At 42.6% G+C, this 18,678-nt stretch overlaps 1 protein-coding gene across 8 annotated transcripts in view; it reads right to left on the minus strand.

The window, feature by feature from the left end:
- HHAT (hedgehog acyltransferase) overlaps positions 1-18,678 on the minus strand; it is a 375,148-nt gene that overhangs the window by 86,138 nt on the left and 270,332 nt on the right. For all 8 annotated transcript variants that reach the window (XM_060396732.1, XM_042229246.1, XM_060396733.1 and 5 more), the window contains one exon: positions 18,285-18,486. In XM_060396732.1, coding sequence (XP_060252715.1) covers positions 18,285-18,486 — 202 coding nt within the window. The remainder of the gene's footprint in view (positions 1-18,284; positions 18,487-18,678) is intronic.

The raw sequence follows: 18,678 nt of genomic DNA on the forward strand, positions 1-18,678 counted from the left end.
ACAAGGTTCAGTTCAGTTCAGTTGCTCAGTCGTGTCCGACTCTTTGCGACCCCATGAATTGCAGCATGCCAGCCCTCCCTGTCCATCACCAACTCCCGGAGTTCACTCAGATTCACTTTCATCGAGTCCGTGATGCCAACCAGCCATCTCATCCTCTGTTGTCCCCTTCTTCTCCTGCGCCCAATCCCTCCCAGCATCAAACTCTTTTTCAGTGAGTCAACTCTTTGCATGAGGTGGCCAAAGTACTGGAGTTTCAGCTTTAGCATCATTCCTTCCAAAGAACACCCAGGGCTGATCTTCAGAATGGACTGGTTGGACCTCCTTGCAGTCCAAGGGACTCTCAAAGAGTCTTCTCCAACACCACAATTCAAAAGCATCAATTCTTCAGTGCTCAGCCTTCTTCACAGTCCAACTCTCACATCCATACATGACCACAGGAAAAACCATAGCCTTGACTAGACGGACCTTAGTCGGCAAAGTAATGTCTCTGCTTTTGAATATGCTATCTAGGTTGGTCATAACTTTTCTTCCAAGGAGTAAGCGTCTTTTAATTTCATGGCTGCACTCACCATCTGCAGTGATTTTGGAGCCCCCCAAAATAAAGTTTGACAATGTTTTCACTGTTCCCCATCTATTTCCCATGAAGTGATGGGACCAGATGCCATGATCTTCGTTTTCTGAATGTTGAGCTTTACGCCAGTTTTGAGTATTACTTTACTAGCATGTGAGATGAGTGCAATTGTGTGGTAGTTTGAGCATTCATTGGCATTGCCTTTCTTTGGGATTGGAATGAAAACTGATGGTTGGCTCTGCCTAAATGCTAGTAAAGTAATGCTCAAAGTTTTCCAAGCCAGGCTTCAGCAATACGTGAACCGTGAACTTGCTGATGTTCAAGCTGGTTTTAGAAAAGGCAGAGGAACCAGAGATCAAATTGCCAACATCTGCTGGATCATCGAAAAAGCAAGAGAGTTCCAGAAAAATGTCTATTTCTGCTTTATTGACTATGCCAAAGTCTTTGACTGTGTGGATCACAATAAACTGTGGAAAATTCTGAGAGAGATGGGAATACCAGACCACCTAACCTGCCTCTTGAGAAATCTATATGCAGGTCAGGAAGCAACAGTTAGAACTGGACATGGAACAACAGCCTGGTTCCAAACAGGAAAAGTGGAGTACGTTAAGGCTGTATATTGTCACCCTACTTATTTAACTTCTATGCAGAGTACATCACGAGAAACGCTGGGCTGGAAGAAACACAAGCTGGAATCAAGATTGCCAGGAGAAATATCAATAACCTCAGATATTCAGATGATACCACCCTTATGGCAGAAAGTGAAGAGGAACTAAAAAGCCTCTTGATGAAAGTGAAAGAGGAGAGTGAAAAAGTTGGCTTAAAGCTCAACATTGAGAAAACGAAGATCATGGCATCTGTTCCCATCACTTCATGGGAAATAGATGGGGAAACAGTGGAAACAGTGTCAGACTTTATTTTCTTGGGCTCCAAAATCACTGCAGATGGTGAGTGCAGCCATGAAATTAAAAGACGCTTACTCCTTGGAAGAAAAGTTATGACCAACCTAGATAGCATATTCCAAAGCAGAGACATTACTTTGCCAACTAAGGTCCGTCTAGTCAAGGCTATGGTTTTTCCTGTGGTCATGTATGGATGTGAGAGTTGGACTGTGAAGAAGGCTGAGCACCGAAGAATTGATGTTTTTGAACTGTGGTGTTGGAGAAGACTCTTTGAGAGTCCCTTGGACTGCAGGGAGATCCAACCAGTCCATTCTAAAGGAGATCAACCCTGGGATTTCTTTGGAGGGAATGATGCTAAAGCTGAAACTCCAGTACTTTGGCCACCTCATGAGAAGAGTTGACTCATTGGAAAAGACTCTGATGCTGGGAAGAATTGGGGGCAGGAGGAGAAGGGGACGACAGAGGATGAGATAGCTGGATGGCATCACTGACTCGACGGACGTAAATCTGAGTGAACTCCGGGAGTTGGTGATGGACAGGGAGGCCTGGCGTGCTGCAATTCATGGGGTCACAAAGAGTCGGACACAACTGAGCGACTGAACTGAAATGGGCTCAGTCTAAGAAGGGTTATGGTCTGAAGAAAAGTGATTATTGACTGGTAGCACTTGATCTTTGTTGAAATGGATCCAAGTGGAGGACGAATGGAAGATCATGAGTCACTGTCCAACAGAATAACTCTTCTCAGACCAGTTTGCTTTGTAGTTCTTCAGTGAGTTAGTTGGGGCTGTGATTACTGACTTCCAGTGAAAAGGTTTTCTAACCAAGCCAACTGCCTGTTGATGAGTTAGGATTCCACCCAACTAGGAAATCATTGGGTAGATCATGTCAATAGTTTTACAATCTATTATCCTCTCTAGTTGACTGATCTCTCAATTTCCTCTTCAAAATCAAACTGATCAATACAGTTGATAAACTGAAATGGACATCACCACAGAGCTTTGCGGTCTTTCTGACACACAAAAGCATCAGGTCCCTCTGAGAACCATGGGACTGACCCTCCATGCCTTTCACTGGTGGCATGTTTTCCTAATTAAGTCTCTACATAGATATTTTACTGCTTCAGAAAGAACATCAATCAGCTCAGCAGGACGCTCTTGGGGCAAAGAAGAAGGGACAAGGGCTGGGGGAGGAGGACATATTTAAATTATTCAATGAAATGGAAATCAGAGGTGTGATGGGTGAGCAGCTTGGTATGTAGATTCTCCTTTGTGTAGGAATGACTAACAAGCAGCCTGAAGGTGTCTTCTTTCAAAGCAGAGATCAAACCAAGAATCGGCAAGTAGTGTGTCTCTACTGATGCTTCAAAATGTTTCCACTTATTAAAAGATTTCCATGCTGAACACGAATTCCAGTTCCCCGGGAGAGTACTTATACAGAGAAAAAGCATGTTGCTTTAGCAGTAACTCCTCTTCATCCACCCTGCTTGGTACTTTGTCAAAGTGCCTTTTGTCAGCTTCCTGCAGCTCCGGGCTTCGGTGAGTCACAGCCAATAATCCCCCTCTATCATAAAGCAGCAGGGTACCAGGAAGGTTAATTGCTCCCTACCCCTTTCTCTCTCTCTCACACACACACACAGTGAACATTAAAATAGCATTTTACCATCACTAGACCAATTAGTATTTATCCTGCTACGAAAGAATCTCCCCGTATAATGTTCAATAAGCCTCAGTTTTAGTGAGTTTTTCCAGTATCCAATCTACATTCTTCAAGCTGCTGCATAAGCTTATTTCCTCTTACATGCCCCTCAGTAAAGTCAGAAAATATATTCACTCCTGTATTCATTCAACAAGCATATACTGCATGCTTACACTGTGCCAGGTATCATGATGTGTGTCGAGGATATGATGCCAAGCAGGGCCCTGTGGGCCTCCTGGGCACAGAAGCATTTTTGTCCTCCTTTGCCTGAAGACTCCAGCCTCCCTGACCTTCTCTGAGTTCCAACAGGTAGAACAGTTGCTAATCAAAGGAGAAGCAGCAATAAAACCACCTGAGGTAAGATTAAAGGGACCAGAAAGGTTCATCAAGATTAGGAGAAAGGGCATGTAAGGCCCTTTGTTGCTGTTCAGTTGCCAAATTGTGCCTGACTCTTTGCAACCCCATGAATTACAACATGCTGGCTTCCCTGTCCTTCAGTAATTCCTGGAGTTTGCTCAGATTCATGTCCATTGAGTTGGTGATGACATCCAACTATCTTATCCTCTGTCATCCCCTTCTCCTGCCTTCAGTCTTTCCCAGCATCAGGGTCTTTTCCAATGAGTTGGCTCTTTGCATCAGGTGGCCAAAGTATTGGAGTTTCAGTATCAGTCCTTCCAGTGAATATTTAGGACTGATTTCCTTTAAGATGGACTGGTTAGATCTCCTTGCTGTCCAAGGGACTCTCAAGAATCTCTTCTAGCATCACAGTTCTAAAGCACCAATTCTTCGGCACTCAGCTTTCTTTATGATCCAACTTTCACATCTATACATGACTACTGGAAAAACCAGTTTTGACTATACAGACCTTTGAAAGCAAAGTGATGTCTCTGCTTTTTAATATGCTGTCTAGGTTTGTCATAGCTTTTCTTCCAAGGAGAAAGCATCTTTTAATTTCATGCCTGCAGTCACCATCTGTAGTGATTTTAGAGATCAAGAAAATAAAACCTGTCACTGTTTCCACTCTTCCTCCATCTACTTTCCATGACACTGAAATCTAGTCAGCAATGCCATCCTTTTGAAACTTTGCGGAAGGGGTGAAGACTGTTATTGCCCTGATCCTTATCACGTACCCCTGTCTGACGATATAACCTCTCCCAACTCACCAAGGAGGGGGACACAGTTCTTGAGGTGCCAGCCTACCATGTTCCCCCTTTGCCTGGCAAAGTAATAAAACCACTCTTTCCTTCTCCTCCATAACTCTGTCTCCGTATTTCTGTTTGACATTGGTGCACACAGAGCCAAGATTTTTTGGCAACAGATACAGATTTCTGATGTCGGGAGGTTTACCAGTTCAGAGAGCGAGATAAGGATTAAACAAGCTATTGTATAAAGAACATTTCACTGTAACTGTGATAAGTACAGCTGAAGAGACCACATACAAGGTACCCCAAAGGGGTTACCAGTTGGGACCTGATTGACTTAGGAGGATCAGTAAACGGTACCCAAGCAAGCTGTCATTCAAGCTGAAGTCAGAAGGATGAAAAGGAGGGAAAGGAATAGGAGCATCCTAGAGATGGAAGAGCCTGTGCCAGGGAGCTGGGGCTGGAGGGGCCAGGTGTGAAAGTGAACAGAAGGAGGAACAGGGTGTGAGAGGAGAGAGCCAGAGAGCATGCAGAGAGGGAGCAAGACTAGGACCAGCCGAGGTCTTACAGGTCATCTTCAATACTGGGGACTGAGTCCCAAGAAAATGGGATGCCTCTAGAGATTTTTAAGGACAACAGCATGGTTAGGTCTTTATTTTTTGAATTTATTTATCTTAATTGGAGGCTAATCAGTTAGGTCATGTATTGAGAAGCATCACTCAGCACTGTGAGGATAACGAGCTGAAAGTGGCAGAAATGGAAGCAGGGAGAGCAGTTCACAGCTCTTTGGTAGACTGGGCAAGAAATGGGAACAGTGGGGTTAGGATGGCTCAGTGGAAATGGAAACGGTTTTTAGAAATTAAGACCTACCTGGGAGGTGGAAAGTACAGCACATACAGGTGGGACTCCGAGAGAGGAAGGCACAAAGGGCCACTTGAGGGGCCAGGCCGTGAGAGACCAGCAAGACGACAGTGGCTTTTGCAGAAGCAGAGAATGCTGGAGGGAGAGGAGCTAGCTGGAGTTACTGGGGACCCAGTGGCTCACCAAGTCAGTACTCCGCATGCTAAGTCTGAGACATCTGTGAGATGATCAAGGGGGGAGAGGTTCAGTAGCCAGTTGCATATAGGAGGCATCCCACCAGCAATAAAAACCTTCCTAAATTACAACAGAGTCAAATACTATATTCTTCTATTTTTTCTTCTTTCTAGAAAAGGGATACAGTCTAGAACTATACTGCCCAAAACGGAAACCATTAGCCACGTGGGGGCTCAGTTCAGCTCAGTCTCTCAGCGACTCTTTGCGGCCCCATGAATTGCAGCACGCCAGGCCTCCCTGTCCATCACCAGCTCCCAGGGTTCACCCAAACTCATGCCCATCGAGTCAGTGATGCAATCCAGCCATCTCATCCTCTGTCATCCCCTTCTCCTCCTGCCCCCAATCCCTCCCAGCATCAAACTCTTTTTCAATGAGTCAACTCTTCGCATGAGGTGGCCAAAGTACTGGAGTTTCAGCTTCAGCATCATTCCTTCCAAAGAACACAGGGGCTACTTCGATTCAAATTAATTAAATAAATTTAAAAATTAGTTTCTCAGGGATGATAGCCGCACTTCAAGCACTCAGTGTGGCTCATGACTACTCGGATCAGACAGCACAATGGACATTTCCACTCCTGCATAAAGTTCAGGGGAGAGTCCTGCCTGGAACGTCAGAGGGCTTCCGATTTTCAACACTCAGCTCTGACTGAGTGTTCCACGGTCACCAAGAAATAAAATCCCACTCCAGGGAATTCCCTGGTGGTCCAGTGATTAGGACTCTGTGCTCTCACTGCCAAAGGCCTGGGTTTGATCCCTGGTTGGGGAAGTAAGATCCCACAAGCCACTCAGCATGGCAAAAAAAAAAAAAAAAAATCTTACTATCTCTTGTGCCCCAGGCAAAGCTTTGAGGTTAAAGAAGAAGACACAAAAGAAGAAGGGATGATAATCCTTATTATTCACATATTTTTCAATCCATCACTTAAAAAAAACAGATGAAGGATGAACGCCATGGGGAGAGCGCGTAAGGGCCATGGGGAGTGCGCTCCCATTGTAAAAATACTGTCAGATCATCGGGAAGATTAAAATCAGATGAAATTAAGTGCCAAGGAGGCAGTAAGTCTTTATTTGGACTGTGGTCCCCCAAATGGTAAATGTATGGCCACTATTTTATAACAACCGTTAAGTGGAGTATAACCTTTAAAAATTGTGAATCACTATGCTGTACTTAGTGTACCTGTAACTTACATAATGTACAGCAATTATATCTCAATAAAGAAAAGAATGGGAAATGGATTCATGAAAAGAGAGAGGAGGAAGCAACCCAAGTAGGGAAACTGTTTACTCAGAAGGCTATGTACATCATCTGGAACGCCAGCCGTGTTTTTTGGAAGGAAAACAGCATCTGTACTGAACTATATAAGAAGAAGAGCAACGGAGGAAAACTCCTTGAGTGGACAGGTGGAAAAAGAACCAAAGAAGAAGCCCAGAGAGGACCTGTAAAGATGGCGGAGGAATAGGACGGGAAGACCACTTTCTCCCTCACAAATTCCTCAAAAGAACATTTCAACGCAGAGCAAACTCCACAAAACAACTTCTGTAGGCTGGCAGAGGACATCAGGCAACCAGAAAAGCAGACCATTGTCTTCAAAAACAGGTAGGAAAAAATATAAAAGACGAAAAAGGAGACAAAGGAGGTGGGGAGGGAGCTCCGTCCCGGGAAGGGAAGCCCGTCCCAGGAAGGGAATTTTAAGAAGAGAGGTTTCCAAACACCAGGAAACACTCTCCCTGCCGAGTCTGTGGCGAGCCTTGGAAACACAGAGAGCAACATAACAGGAAGGGAAAAATAAATAAATAATTAAAACCAACAGATTACAAGCCCAACAGTAACTCCCCCAGCGGAAAAGCAGCACAGACACCTGCATCCGCCACAAGCTAGTTGGGGCGGGGCAGGGCGGGGCAGGGCAGGGCAGGGCAGCGCAGGAGGCGCGGGCTGCAGTGCTTTGTAAGAATCGGGCAGGAACGCCCCACGTGCAACCAGAACGATCTAACTTGGGCTAGCAAACCAGACTGTGGGATAGCTACTGCACGAAAAGCTCGAACATAAGACACCGCCAGGACCGAGCACAGAACAAAGGACGGAATGGAATGAGCCGGCTGCAGACCATCCCCTGCCGGGGACAGGCAGCCAGAGCCGTAAGGACTGGAAAGGGGCAATTGCAGACCCGGAGAGACTTTACTTACCTAACTGCAAGCAGGCTTCTTTGCTAAGACTTCTGGGGGTGCTGGACAGTCACCATCTGCCTCACAAGGGGCGCCAGCGGTCGACCCAGAAAAACTGAGCAGCAGAGGCAGAAAAGGTGACAAGTCGCGGCAATCGCGCTCGCCAAACTCCTGAGCTACTCAGACCCGGGAAGGGGACAAAGCGCAGTCCCAGCCGAATCTGTGCCTCTGAGGGCTGCCTGAGCGCCGAACCTGAGCAGCTTGGACCGGGGAAGTGCACGCAGCCTAGGGCTGGCCCCAGACGGTTCCCGGCTGAGCATCGTAGAGCCGGAGCGGTTTGTGCGCCGCGAGACGGGACAGGTCAAGCGGGGCTGAGACACTGTGTGCACACGACAGTGCTATTTGTTTGCAGCATCCCCCCTCCCCACAGTGCGACTTAACTAGTGAGCCTAAAACACTAGCAAACAGAAGAAGTTAAACAGAGGGAACCACCTTGGAAGTGATCCCACACGGCCCACAACATCAGAGAAGGGCCAGATATATTTTTAATATTTTTAAAATCATTCCTTTTTTCTTTTTTTTTCTAACTTTTTTTAATTGTTAAGTCTTCTATTTCTCCTCTAATTTTTATTTCTATAACCTACTATTACTATTTTTTAAAAAAAAGACTTTTTTTTTTTAAGGCAAACACCATATATAGTCTTTGGATGGTTGTTGGTGGGTTTTTTTTTTTTTTTTTTTTTTTTTTACTAATTCTTGGGTTTTTTTTCTCTTTTTTGTTTTCTTTTTCTTTCTTCCTTTTTCCTTCTGCTTTTCTTTAATATTGTATTTTTGAAAATCCAACCTCTACTCTAGATTTTTAATCTTTGCTCTTAGGTTTTTGGTGTCAATTTTGTACATTTAAAAACCCAAACTTCACTACCCAAGTTTACCTGAGAGCGAGATTACTGGCTTGACCACTCTCTCCTCCTTTGGACTCTCTTTCTCCACCAGGTGGCCTCTGTCTCTTTTCTCCCCATCTCTTCTCTATCCAACTCTGTGAATCTCTGTGTGTTCTAGATGGTGGAGAACACCTAAGGAACTGGTTACTGGCAGGATTTGTGTCTCTCCTTCTCATTCTTCTCTCTTATGCTCCTGGCCACCTCTGTCTACTTCCTCCCTCTCCTCTTCCCCGTATAACTCTGTAAATACCTCTGAGCAGTCCAGACTATACAGCACACATAAGGAAGTGACTACTGGCTAGCTTGCTCGCTCCTGTTTTGATCTCACAGCATCTCATTCCAATTACCTCTAACTACCCCCTCCATCTTCTCTTCTCCTTGTAACTCAGTGAACCTCTCTGAGTGTCCCTCAATGTGGAGAAACTTTTCATCTTTAACCTAGATGTTTTATCATCGGTGCTGTATAGATGGAGAAGTCTAGAGGCTACTGTAAAAATAAAACTGAAAACCAGAAGCAGGAGGCTTAAATCCAAAGCCTGAAAACATTAGAGAACTCTTGAATTCAGGGAACATTAAGCAATAGGAGCTCATCAAATGCCTTCATACCTACACCGAAACCAAGCTCCACCCAAGGGCCAACAAGTTCCAAAACAAGACATGCCACGCAAATTCTCCAGCAACACAGGAACACTCCCCTGAGCATCAATATACAGGCAGCTCAAAATTATTCCAAAACCTTTGATGTCTCATAACCCATTACGGGTCACTCCACTGCACTCCAGAGAGAAGAAACCCAGCTCCACCCACCAGAACTCCAACACAAGCCTCCCTGACCAGGAAACCTTGACAAGCCACTGATAGAACCCCACCCACAGTGAGGAAGCTCCATAATAAAGAGAACTCCACAAATTATCAGAATATAAAAAGGCCACTCCAAACGCAGCAATATAACCAAGATGAAGAGACAGAGGAATACTCAGCAGGTAAAGGAACAGGAGAGTTGCCCACCAAACCAAACAAAAGAGGAAGAAGTAGGGAATCTACCGGAGAAGGAATTCCGAATATTGATAGTGAAAATGATCCAAAATCTTGAAATCAAAATGGAATCACAGATAAATAGCCTAGAGACAAGGATTGAGAAGATGCAAGAAAGGTTTAAGAAGGACCTAGAAGAAATATAAAAGAGTCAAAATATAATGAATAACGCAATAAATGAGCTCCAAAACACTCCAGAGGCAACAAATAGTAGAATAACGGAGGCAGAAGATAGGATTAGTGAAATAGAAGATAGAACGGTAGAAATAAATGAATCAGAGAGGAAACAAGAAAAACGAATTAAAAGAAATGAGGACAACCTCAGAGACCTCCAGGACAATATGAAACACTCCAACATTCGAATTATAGGAGTCCCAGAAGAAGACAGAAAGAAAGATTATGAGAAAATCCTTGAGGAGATAATAGTTCAAAACTTCCCTAAAATGGGGAAGGAAATAATCACCCAAGTCCAAGAAACACAGAGAGTTCCAAATAGGATAAACCCAAGGCGAAACACCCCAAGACACATATTAATCAAATTAACAAAGATCAAAGACAAAGAACAAATATTAAAAGCAGCAAGGGAAAAACAACAAATAACACACAAGGGGATTCCCATAAGGATAACAGCTGATCTTTCAATAGAAACTCTTCAGGCCAGGAGGGAATGGCAAGGCATACTTAAAGTGATGAAAGACAATAACCTACAGCCCAGATTACTGTACCCAGCAAGGATCTCATTCAAATACGAAGGAGAAATCAAAAGCTTTACAGACAAGCAAAAGCTGAGAGAATTCAGCACCACCAAACCAGCTCTCCAACAAATTCTAAAGGATATTCTCTAGACAGGAAACACAAAAGGGTGTATAAACCCGAACTCAAAACAATAAAGTAAATGGTAACGGGATCATACTTATCAATAATTACCTTAAACGTAAATGGGTTGAATGCCCCAACCAAAAGGCAAAGACTGGCCGAATGGATACAAAAACAAGACCCCTCTATATGCTGCTTACAAGAGACCCACCTCAAAACAAGGGACACATACAGACTGAAAGTGAAGGGCTGGAAAAAGATATACCATGCAAATAGAGACCAAAAGAAAGCAGGAGTGGCAATACTCATATCCGATAAAATAGACTTTAAAACAAAGGCTGTGAAAAGAGACAAAGAAGGCCACTACATAATGATCAAAGGAACAATCCAAGAAGAAGATATAACAATTATAAATATATATGCACCCAATATAGGAGCACCGCAATATGTAAGACAAATGCTAACAAGTATGAAAGGGGAAATCAACAATAACACAATAATAGTGGGAGACTTTAATACCCCACTCACACCTATGGACAGATCAACTAAACAGAAAATTAACAAAGAAATGCAAACTTTAAATGATACTTTAGATCAGTTAGACCTAATTGATATCTATAGGATGTTTCACCCCAAAACAATGAATTTCACCTTTTTTCAAGTGCTCATGGAACCTTCTCCAGGATAGATCACATCCTGGGCCATAAATCTAAACTTGATAAATTCAAAAAAATCGAAATCATTCCAAGCATCTCTTCTGACCATAATGCATTAAGATTAGATCTCAATTACAGAAGAAAAACTATTAAAAATTCCAACATATGGAGGTTGAACAACACACTTCTGAATAACCAACAAATCACAGAAGAAATCAAAAAAGAAATCAAAATATGCATAGAAACTAATGAAAATGAAAACACAACAACCCAAAACCTGTGGGACACTATAAAAGCAGTGCTAAGAGGAAAGTTCATAGCAATACAGGCATACCTCAAGAAACAAGAAAAAGTCAAATAAATAACCTAACTCTGCAACTAAAGCAAGTAGAAAAGGAAGAGTTGGAGAACCCCAGAGTGAGTAGAAGGAAAGAAATCTTAAAAATTAGGGCAGAAATAAATGCAAAAGAAACAAAAGAGACCATAGCAAAAATCAACAAAGCCAAAAGCTGGTTCTTTGAAAGGATAAATAAAATTGACAAACCATTAGCCAGACTCATCAAAAAGCAAAGAGAGAAAAATCAAATCAATAAAATTAGAAATGAAAATGGAGAGATCACAACAGACAACACAGAAATACAAAGGATCATAAGAGACTACTATCAGCAGTTGTATGCCAATAAAATGGACAACGTGGAAGAAATGGACAAATTCTTAGAAAAGTACAATTTTCCAAAACTGAACCAGGAAGAAACAGAAAATCTTAACAGACCCATCACAAGCACGGAAATTGAAACGGTAATCAGAAATCTTGCAGCAAACAAAAGCCCAGGTCCAGACGGCTTCACAGCTGAATTCTACCAAAAATTTCGAGAAGAGCTAACACCTATCCTCCTCAAACTCTTCCAGAAAATTGCAGAGGAAGGTAAACTTCCAAACTCATTCTATGAGGCCACCATCACCCTAATACCAAAACCTGACAAAGATGTCACAAAAAAAGAAAACTACAGGCCAATATCACTGATGAACATAGATGCAAAAATCCTCAACAAAATTCTAGCAATCAGAATCCAACAACACATTAAAAAGATCATACACCATGACCAAGTGGGCTTTATCCCAGGGATGCAAGGATTCTTCAATATCCGCAAATCAATCAATGTAATTCACCACATTAACAAATTGAAAAATAAAAACCATATGATTATCTCAATAGATGCAGAGAAGGCCTTTGACAAAATTCAACATCCATTTATGATAAAAAACTCTCCAGAAAGCAGGAATAGAAGGAACATACCTCAACATAATAAAAGCTATCTATGACAAACCCACAGCAAACATTATCCTCAATGGTGAAAAATTGAAAGCATTTCCCCTAAAGTCAGGAAGAAGACAAGGGTGTCCACTTTCACTGCTACTATTCAACATAGTTCTGGAAGTTTTGGCCACAGCAATCAGAACAGAAAAAGAAATAAAAGGAATCCAAATTGGAAAAGAAGAAGTAAAACTCTCACTGTTTGCAGATGACATGATCCTCTACATGGAAAACCCTAAAGACTCCACCAGAAAATTACTAGAGCTCATCAATGAATATAGTAAAGTTGCAGGATATAAAATCAACACACAGAAATCCCTTGCATTCCTATACACGAATAATGAGAAAGTAGAAAAAGAAATTAAGGAAACAATTCCATTCACCATTGCAGCGAAAAGAATAAAATACTTAGGAATATATCTACCTAAAGAAACTAAAGACCTATATATAGAAAACTATAAAACACTGATGAAAGAAATCAAAGAGGACACTAATAGATGGAGAAATATACCATGTTCATGGATCAGAAGAATCAATATAGTGAAAATGAGTATAATACCCAAAGCAATTTACAAATTCAATGCAATCCCTGTCAAGCTACCAGCCACATTTTCACAGAACTAGAACAAATAATTTCAAGATTTGTATGGAAATACAAAAAACCTCGAAGTGCCAAAGCAATCTTGAGAAAGAAGAATGGAACTGGAGGAATCAACTTGCCTGACTTCAGGCTCTACTACAAAGCCACAGTCATCAAGACAGTATGGTACTGGTACAAAGACAGACACATAGATCAATGGAACAAAATAGAAAGCCCAGAGATAAATCCACACACATATGGACACCTTATCTTTGACAAAGGAGGCAAGAATATACAATGGAGTAAAGACAATCTCTTTAACAAGTGGTGCTGGGAAAACTGGTCAACCACTTGTAAAAGAATGAAACTAGATCACTTTCTAACACCGTACACAAAAATAAACTCAAAATGGATTAAAGATCTAAATGTAAGATCAGAAACTATAAAACTCCTAGAGGAGAACATAGGCAAAACACTCTCAGACATAAATCACAGCAGGATCCTCTATGATCCACCTCCCAGAATTCTGGAAATAAAAGCAAAAATAAACAAATGGGATCTAATTAAAATTAAAAGCTTCTGCACAACAAAGGAAAATATAAGCAAGGTGAAAAGACAGCCTTCTGAATGGGAGAAAATAATAGCAAATGAAGTAACTGACAAACAACTAATCTCAAAAATATACAAGCAACTTATGCAGCTCAATTCCAGAAAAATAAATGACCCAATCAAAAAATGGGCCAAAGAACTAAATAGACATTTCTCCAAAGAAGACATACGGATGGCTAACAAACACATGAAAAGATGCTCAACATCACTCATGATTAGAGAAATGCAAATCAAAACCACAATGAGGTACCACTTCACACCAGTCAGAATGGCTGCGATCCAAAAATCTGCAAGCAATAAATGCTGGAGAGGGTGTGGAGAAAAGGGAACCCTCCTACACTGTTGGTGGGAATGCAAACTAGTACAGCCACTATGGAGAACAGTGTGGAGATTCCTTAAAAAATTGCAAATAGAACTACCTTATGACCCAGCAATCCCACTTCTGGGCATACACACCGAGGAAACCAGAATTGAAGGAGACACAGGTACCCCAATGTTCATCGCAGCACTGTTTATAATAGCCAGGACATGGAAACAACCTAGATGTCCATCAGCAGATGAATGGATAAGAAAGCTGTGGTACATATACACAATGGAGTATTACTCAGCCGTTAAAAAGAATTCATTTGAATCAGTTCTGATGAGATGGATGAAACTGGAGCCGATTATACAGAGTGAAGTAAGCCAGAAAGAAAAACACCAATACAGTATACTAACACATATATATGGAATTTAGAAAGATGGCAATGACGACCCTGTATGCAAGACAGCAAAAAAGACACAGATGTGTATAATGGACTTTTGGACTCAGAAGGAGAGGGAGAGGGTGGGATGATTTGGGAGAATGGCATTCTAACATGTATACTATCATGTAAGAATTGAATCGCCAGTCTATGTCTGACGCAGGATACAGCATGCTTGGGGCTGGTGCATGGGGATGACCCAGAGAGATGTTATGGGGAGGGAGGTGGGAGGGGAGTTCACGTTTGGGAACTCATGTAAGAATTAAAGATTTTAAAATTAAATAAATTAATTAATTTTTTAAAAAAGCCCAATTTAGAAGCCTTAATTGTGTATTGACGTACTGAAATGAACTCAGACACACAGCTAACCATACAGAATACAAATAATAACAGGGCCTTGACCTTGAACTTAAGGAACTCCTGAGTCTAAGTAGCCGTAAGTAATCACCAGGCTGTCAAGAGGCAAAACAGGTGCTAAAAACAGGTTTTACAAAATGTGTCCTTGCTCAATAAATAAGTAAACTAAACACCGCACCTGCAATATACAAGATATATATCTCACCAAAAAAAACTGCAAATTCAAAAATTACTACACACCTAGGTGTTTGAACTGTGGGCAGAAGCTCAAATGCGGTAAACACGTGAAGGTCCTGGAATGAGCTGTGATGTGGTACAGCAGACATTCAAGTGCTTCACCCTGTGAGCAAGTCTTTTTACTGCCTTCCTCCATTTTTAGCCCAAACTAATAAGCCATAAGGCTTCCTCTGGTGGCTCAGATGGTAAAGAATCTGCCTGCAATGAACGAGACCTGGGTTTGATCCCTGGGTCGGGAAGACCCCTGGAGAAGGGAACGGACACCCACTCCAGTATTCTTGCCTGGAGAACCCCATGGACAGTGAGAGGAGCCTGGTGGACTACAGTCCATGGGGCCGCAAAGAGTTGGACACAACTGAGCAACTAACACTTTTTTTTCTAATAAGTCATAGGTTCCATCGCATAGTTTGGGTTACTCTTTTAATATTTTAGATTCTTTAGATTTATTAGTAATATAATCCATGGCTCAAAGTCCACAGAACTCTTAAGATTAAGTTCAAGGTTAATGTCAGATCCTTTATGAGGGTACATGGAAATGTGTTACAGGGCTTCAATCTGGGCTGAAAAGAATTTTCTGGCCTTCATGGTTGATGCGGTTCCTGCTTTGGGGAAGACTACTCAGATTTGAAGGGTGAAGTGTGTAACCTTTATTATACCACTTTTTATGGTTTTTCTTTGTGTTACAAAGCCATGACTCTCATTGAAATTCCACTTTCTATTGGAATTCACTGACATTTCTTTCCCGCTGGTTGCTGGGTACTAGAACTTAATAAAACATTTATCTTTAAACATATACGAACATACTTAAATTCCTTTAGGAGTGATATTTTTGCTATGTGCTTTGATTCAGTTTTTATTGAAATCTAAATCCCTTGGACAGAGGAGCCTGGTGGGCTACAATCCATGGGGTCGCAGAGTCAGACACGACTGAGCATACACACACACACAGAGCTATCTTTATACAAAAACACTCAATGTATTCTATTTTGGTGATGTTGACTTCTGAAATACATTCGCTTTAGCTGCAAATACTGGGGGAGTTTACTTAATCATTTCCCAGTAAATTTTTTGTTTTACTGCCTGCCATCAACACTGATAATAGCATATTTCTTTTTAGCTACTTTTGTCAGAGTTATCGGAATATAGCGGCATATTCAGAATTGAACATTCCTGTAAGATTCTAATACGTCCTTTGCCACATTTACATGGCAAAACATTTGCTCATACTTTTAAATCACCTAAACGTGTGTAAAGAAAAATGCTTAATTTCCTAAGTTATTTTCCTAAAGGGTGTGAATGTGTCTTAAATCCTTAGCTGATTTTTATGGTGCTAAAACCTATCGAAACAGCAAAGATTAAAAATACCAGTACTACTCAGGATTGGCAAGGGTATTCTCAGGCACTCTTGGTAGAAATGCAAACTGGCAACTTGATCTACTGGGCAGTTAAGGAACAGGTAAGCACCAGGCATGCAAACTTTAAAAGTAAGAAAAATCTTTAACTTAGCAATGTTAAACATTCAAGAATTCACCCGTTATGATAGTCATCTCAATGCAACTGCTAACTGCAAAAAAAGTTAGAATAATATGTCAATGATAAGAGACTGGTTAAGTGAATTATGGTATAGCCACATAATGGAATTCTGTAACGCCATTTAAAAGGATTGTTAGAAATGTATGTGATGACATAGAAGAGAGTCCTGATACAACTGTATCTCTAGGATAATGGTATGTTTTAAGTGTTATACATGTATGTGTGTGTGATGTACGTGTGTGCATGTGTACAGAGAGGAGAGAAAAAATTTAGAAGAAAGGATGGTCCATTGGTCAGGAATCCACCTTGCTACCGATGAACCTGTGTGCAGGGCAGGAATGGAGGTGCAGCACAAAGAACAGACTTCTGGACACGGTGGGGGCAGGGGTAGGAAGGAGAGGGTGGGACAAATGGACACAGAGAGCACGGAAACATATACACCAACATCTGCAAGATAGAGCACCAGTGGCAATTTGCGGTATGACTCAGGGAGCTCAAACCGGGGCTCTGGGCCAACCCAGAGGTGTGGGATGGGGTGAGAGGTGGGAGGGAGGCTCAACAGGGAAGGGGCATATGTACACCTACGGCTGATCCACGCTGATGGCAGAAACCAGCACAATACCATAATTACCCTCCATTGAAGAATGAAAGAAAGAATCCACTTCGCAATGCAGAGGACATGGGTTCAATTCCTGGTCCAGGAATTAAGATCCCACATGCACCCCAATGTTCATCGCAGCACTGTTTATAATAGCCAGGACATGGAAACAACCTAGATGTCCATCAGCAGATGAATGGATAAGAAAGCTGTGGTACATATACACAATGGAGTATTACTCAGCCGTTAAAAAGAATTCATTTGAATCAGTTCTGATGAGATGGATGAAACTGGAGCCGATTATACAGAGTGAAGTAAGCCAGAAAGAAAAACACCAATACAGTATACTAACACATATATATGGAATTTAGAAAGATGGCAATGACGACCCTGTATGCAAGACAGGAAAAAAGACACAGATGTGTATAACGGACTTTTGGACTCAGAGGGAGAGGGAGAGGGTGGGATGATTTGGAAGAATGGGAATTCTAACATGTATACTATCATGTAAGAATTGAATCGCCAGTCTATGTCTGACGCAGGGTGCAGCATGCTTGGGGCTGATGCATGGGGATGACCCAGAGAGATGCTGTGGGGAGGGAGGTGGGAGGGGGGTTCATGTTTGGGAACGCATGTAAGAATTAAAGATTTTAAAATTTAAAAATAAAAACTAAAAAAAAAAAAAAAGATCCCACATGCAGTGGGGCAACTGCACCTGTGCACAAGAGAGGAGACCTCCACTCGCCACAACCAGAGAAAAGTCCACACACAGCAAAGATGACACCGAGCAGTCAAAAACACAGTAACTAAAACAAGTTTTGTTCAAAAAAATTACTTAGAAGGGATTTAACAGTGGTTTCTCTTCAGGAGACATCTTCCTTATACTCATTTGAATTTTCTAATTCTCATATAATAAATATGTATTATTTTATAGTTACAGCCAGTGAACCAGTGAGGTTGTTCAGTCGTGTCCAACTCTGCGATCCCATGGACTGTAACCCACCAGGGTCCTCCATCCATGGAATTTTCCAGGCAAGGTACTGAGTGGGTAGCCTTTCCCTTCTCCAGGGGATCTTCCCAACCCAGGGAGCAAACCCAGGTCCCCCGCACTGCAGGCGGACACCTTACCGTCTGAGCCACCACCTCTTGTTCAGCTGTCCTGGCTCCGGGAACACACTGGATGTTGAGCCGATCTGGCAGAAATGGCCCACGTTGCAGGCAAACGTGATGACCTCCTCCCCTCCCAAACCCAGTCCGCCCATCTTGGCTGCCCCTGCCGCACAAGCCAGGACCTGCTCACCAAGCTGTGCTGGATGCGCGGCCTCTGCACGAGCTTCTGGACGCCGTTCTCCACGGTGACCCCCAGCCAGTTGAGGGTGGCCCAGCACCACAGGTAGTCGTTCCCGCCGTGCCAGAAGCTCACAAACGCGAACGTCATCGCAGTGGAGAAGAGGGCCCCCAGCAGGCCATGCTGTGACCCGCCCGCTGGGATGTACACGTACCTGGAGAAAGAGGAGGCCGTGAGGAGCCCTGCGGAGCGCTGGCCCCCAACACCACCCGCTCCCGGCCTGATTCTCCTGCCACACATCTCTATTCACCGTGTGCAGACCCTTCCCCCACATCCAGGAGGCCACAGGGCGCTCCCTGAATGCTCCATCACACCAGGAGGTGGCAAGCACAGAAGCCTCTGGGGG

This window comes from Ovis aries, chromosome 12, assembly GCF_016772045.2.
Source record: "Ovis aries strain OAR_USU_Benz2616 breed Rambouillet chromosome 12, ARS-UI_Ramb_v3.0, whole genome shotgun sequence".
Lineage (NCBI taxonomy): Eukaryota > Metazoa > Chordata > Mammalia > Artiodactyla > Bovidae > Ovis > Ovis aries.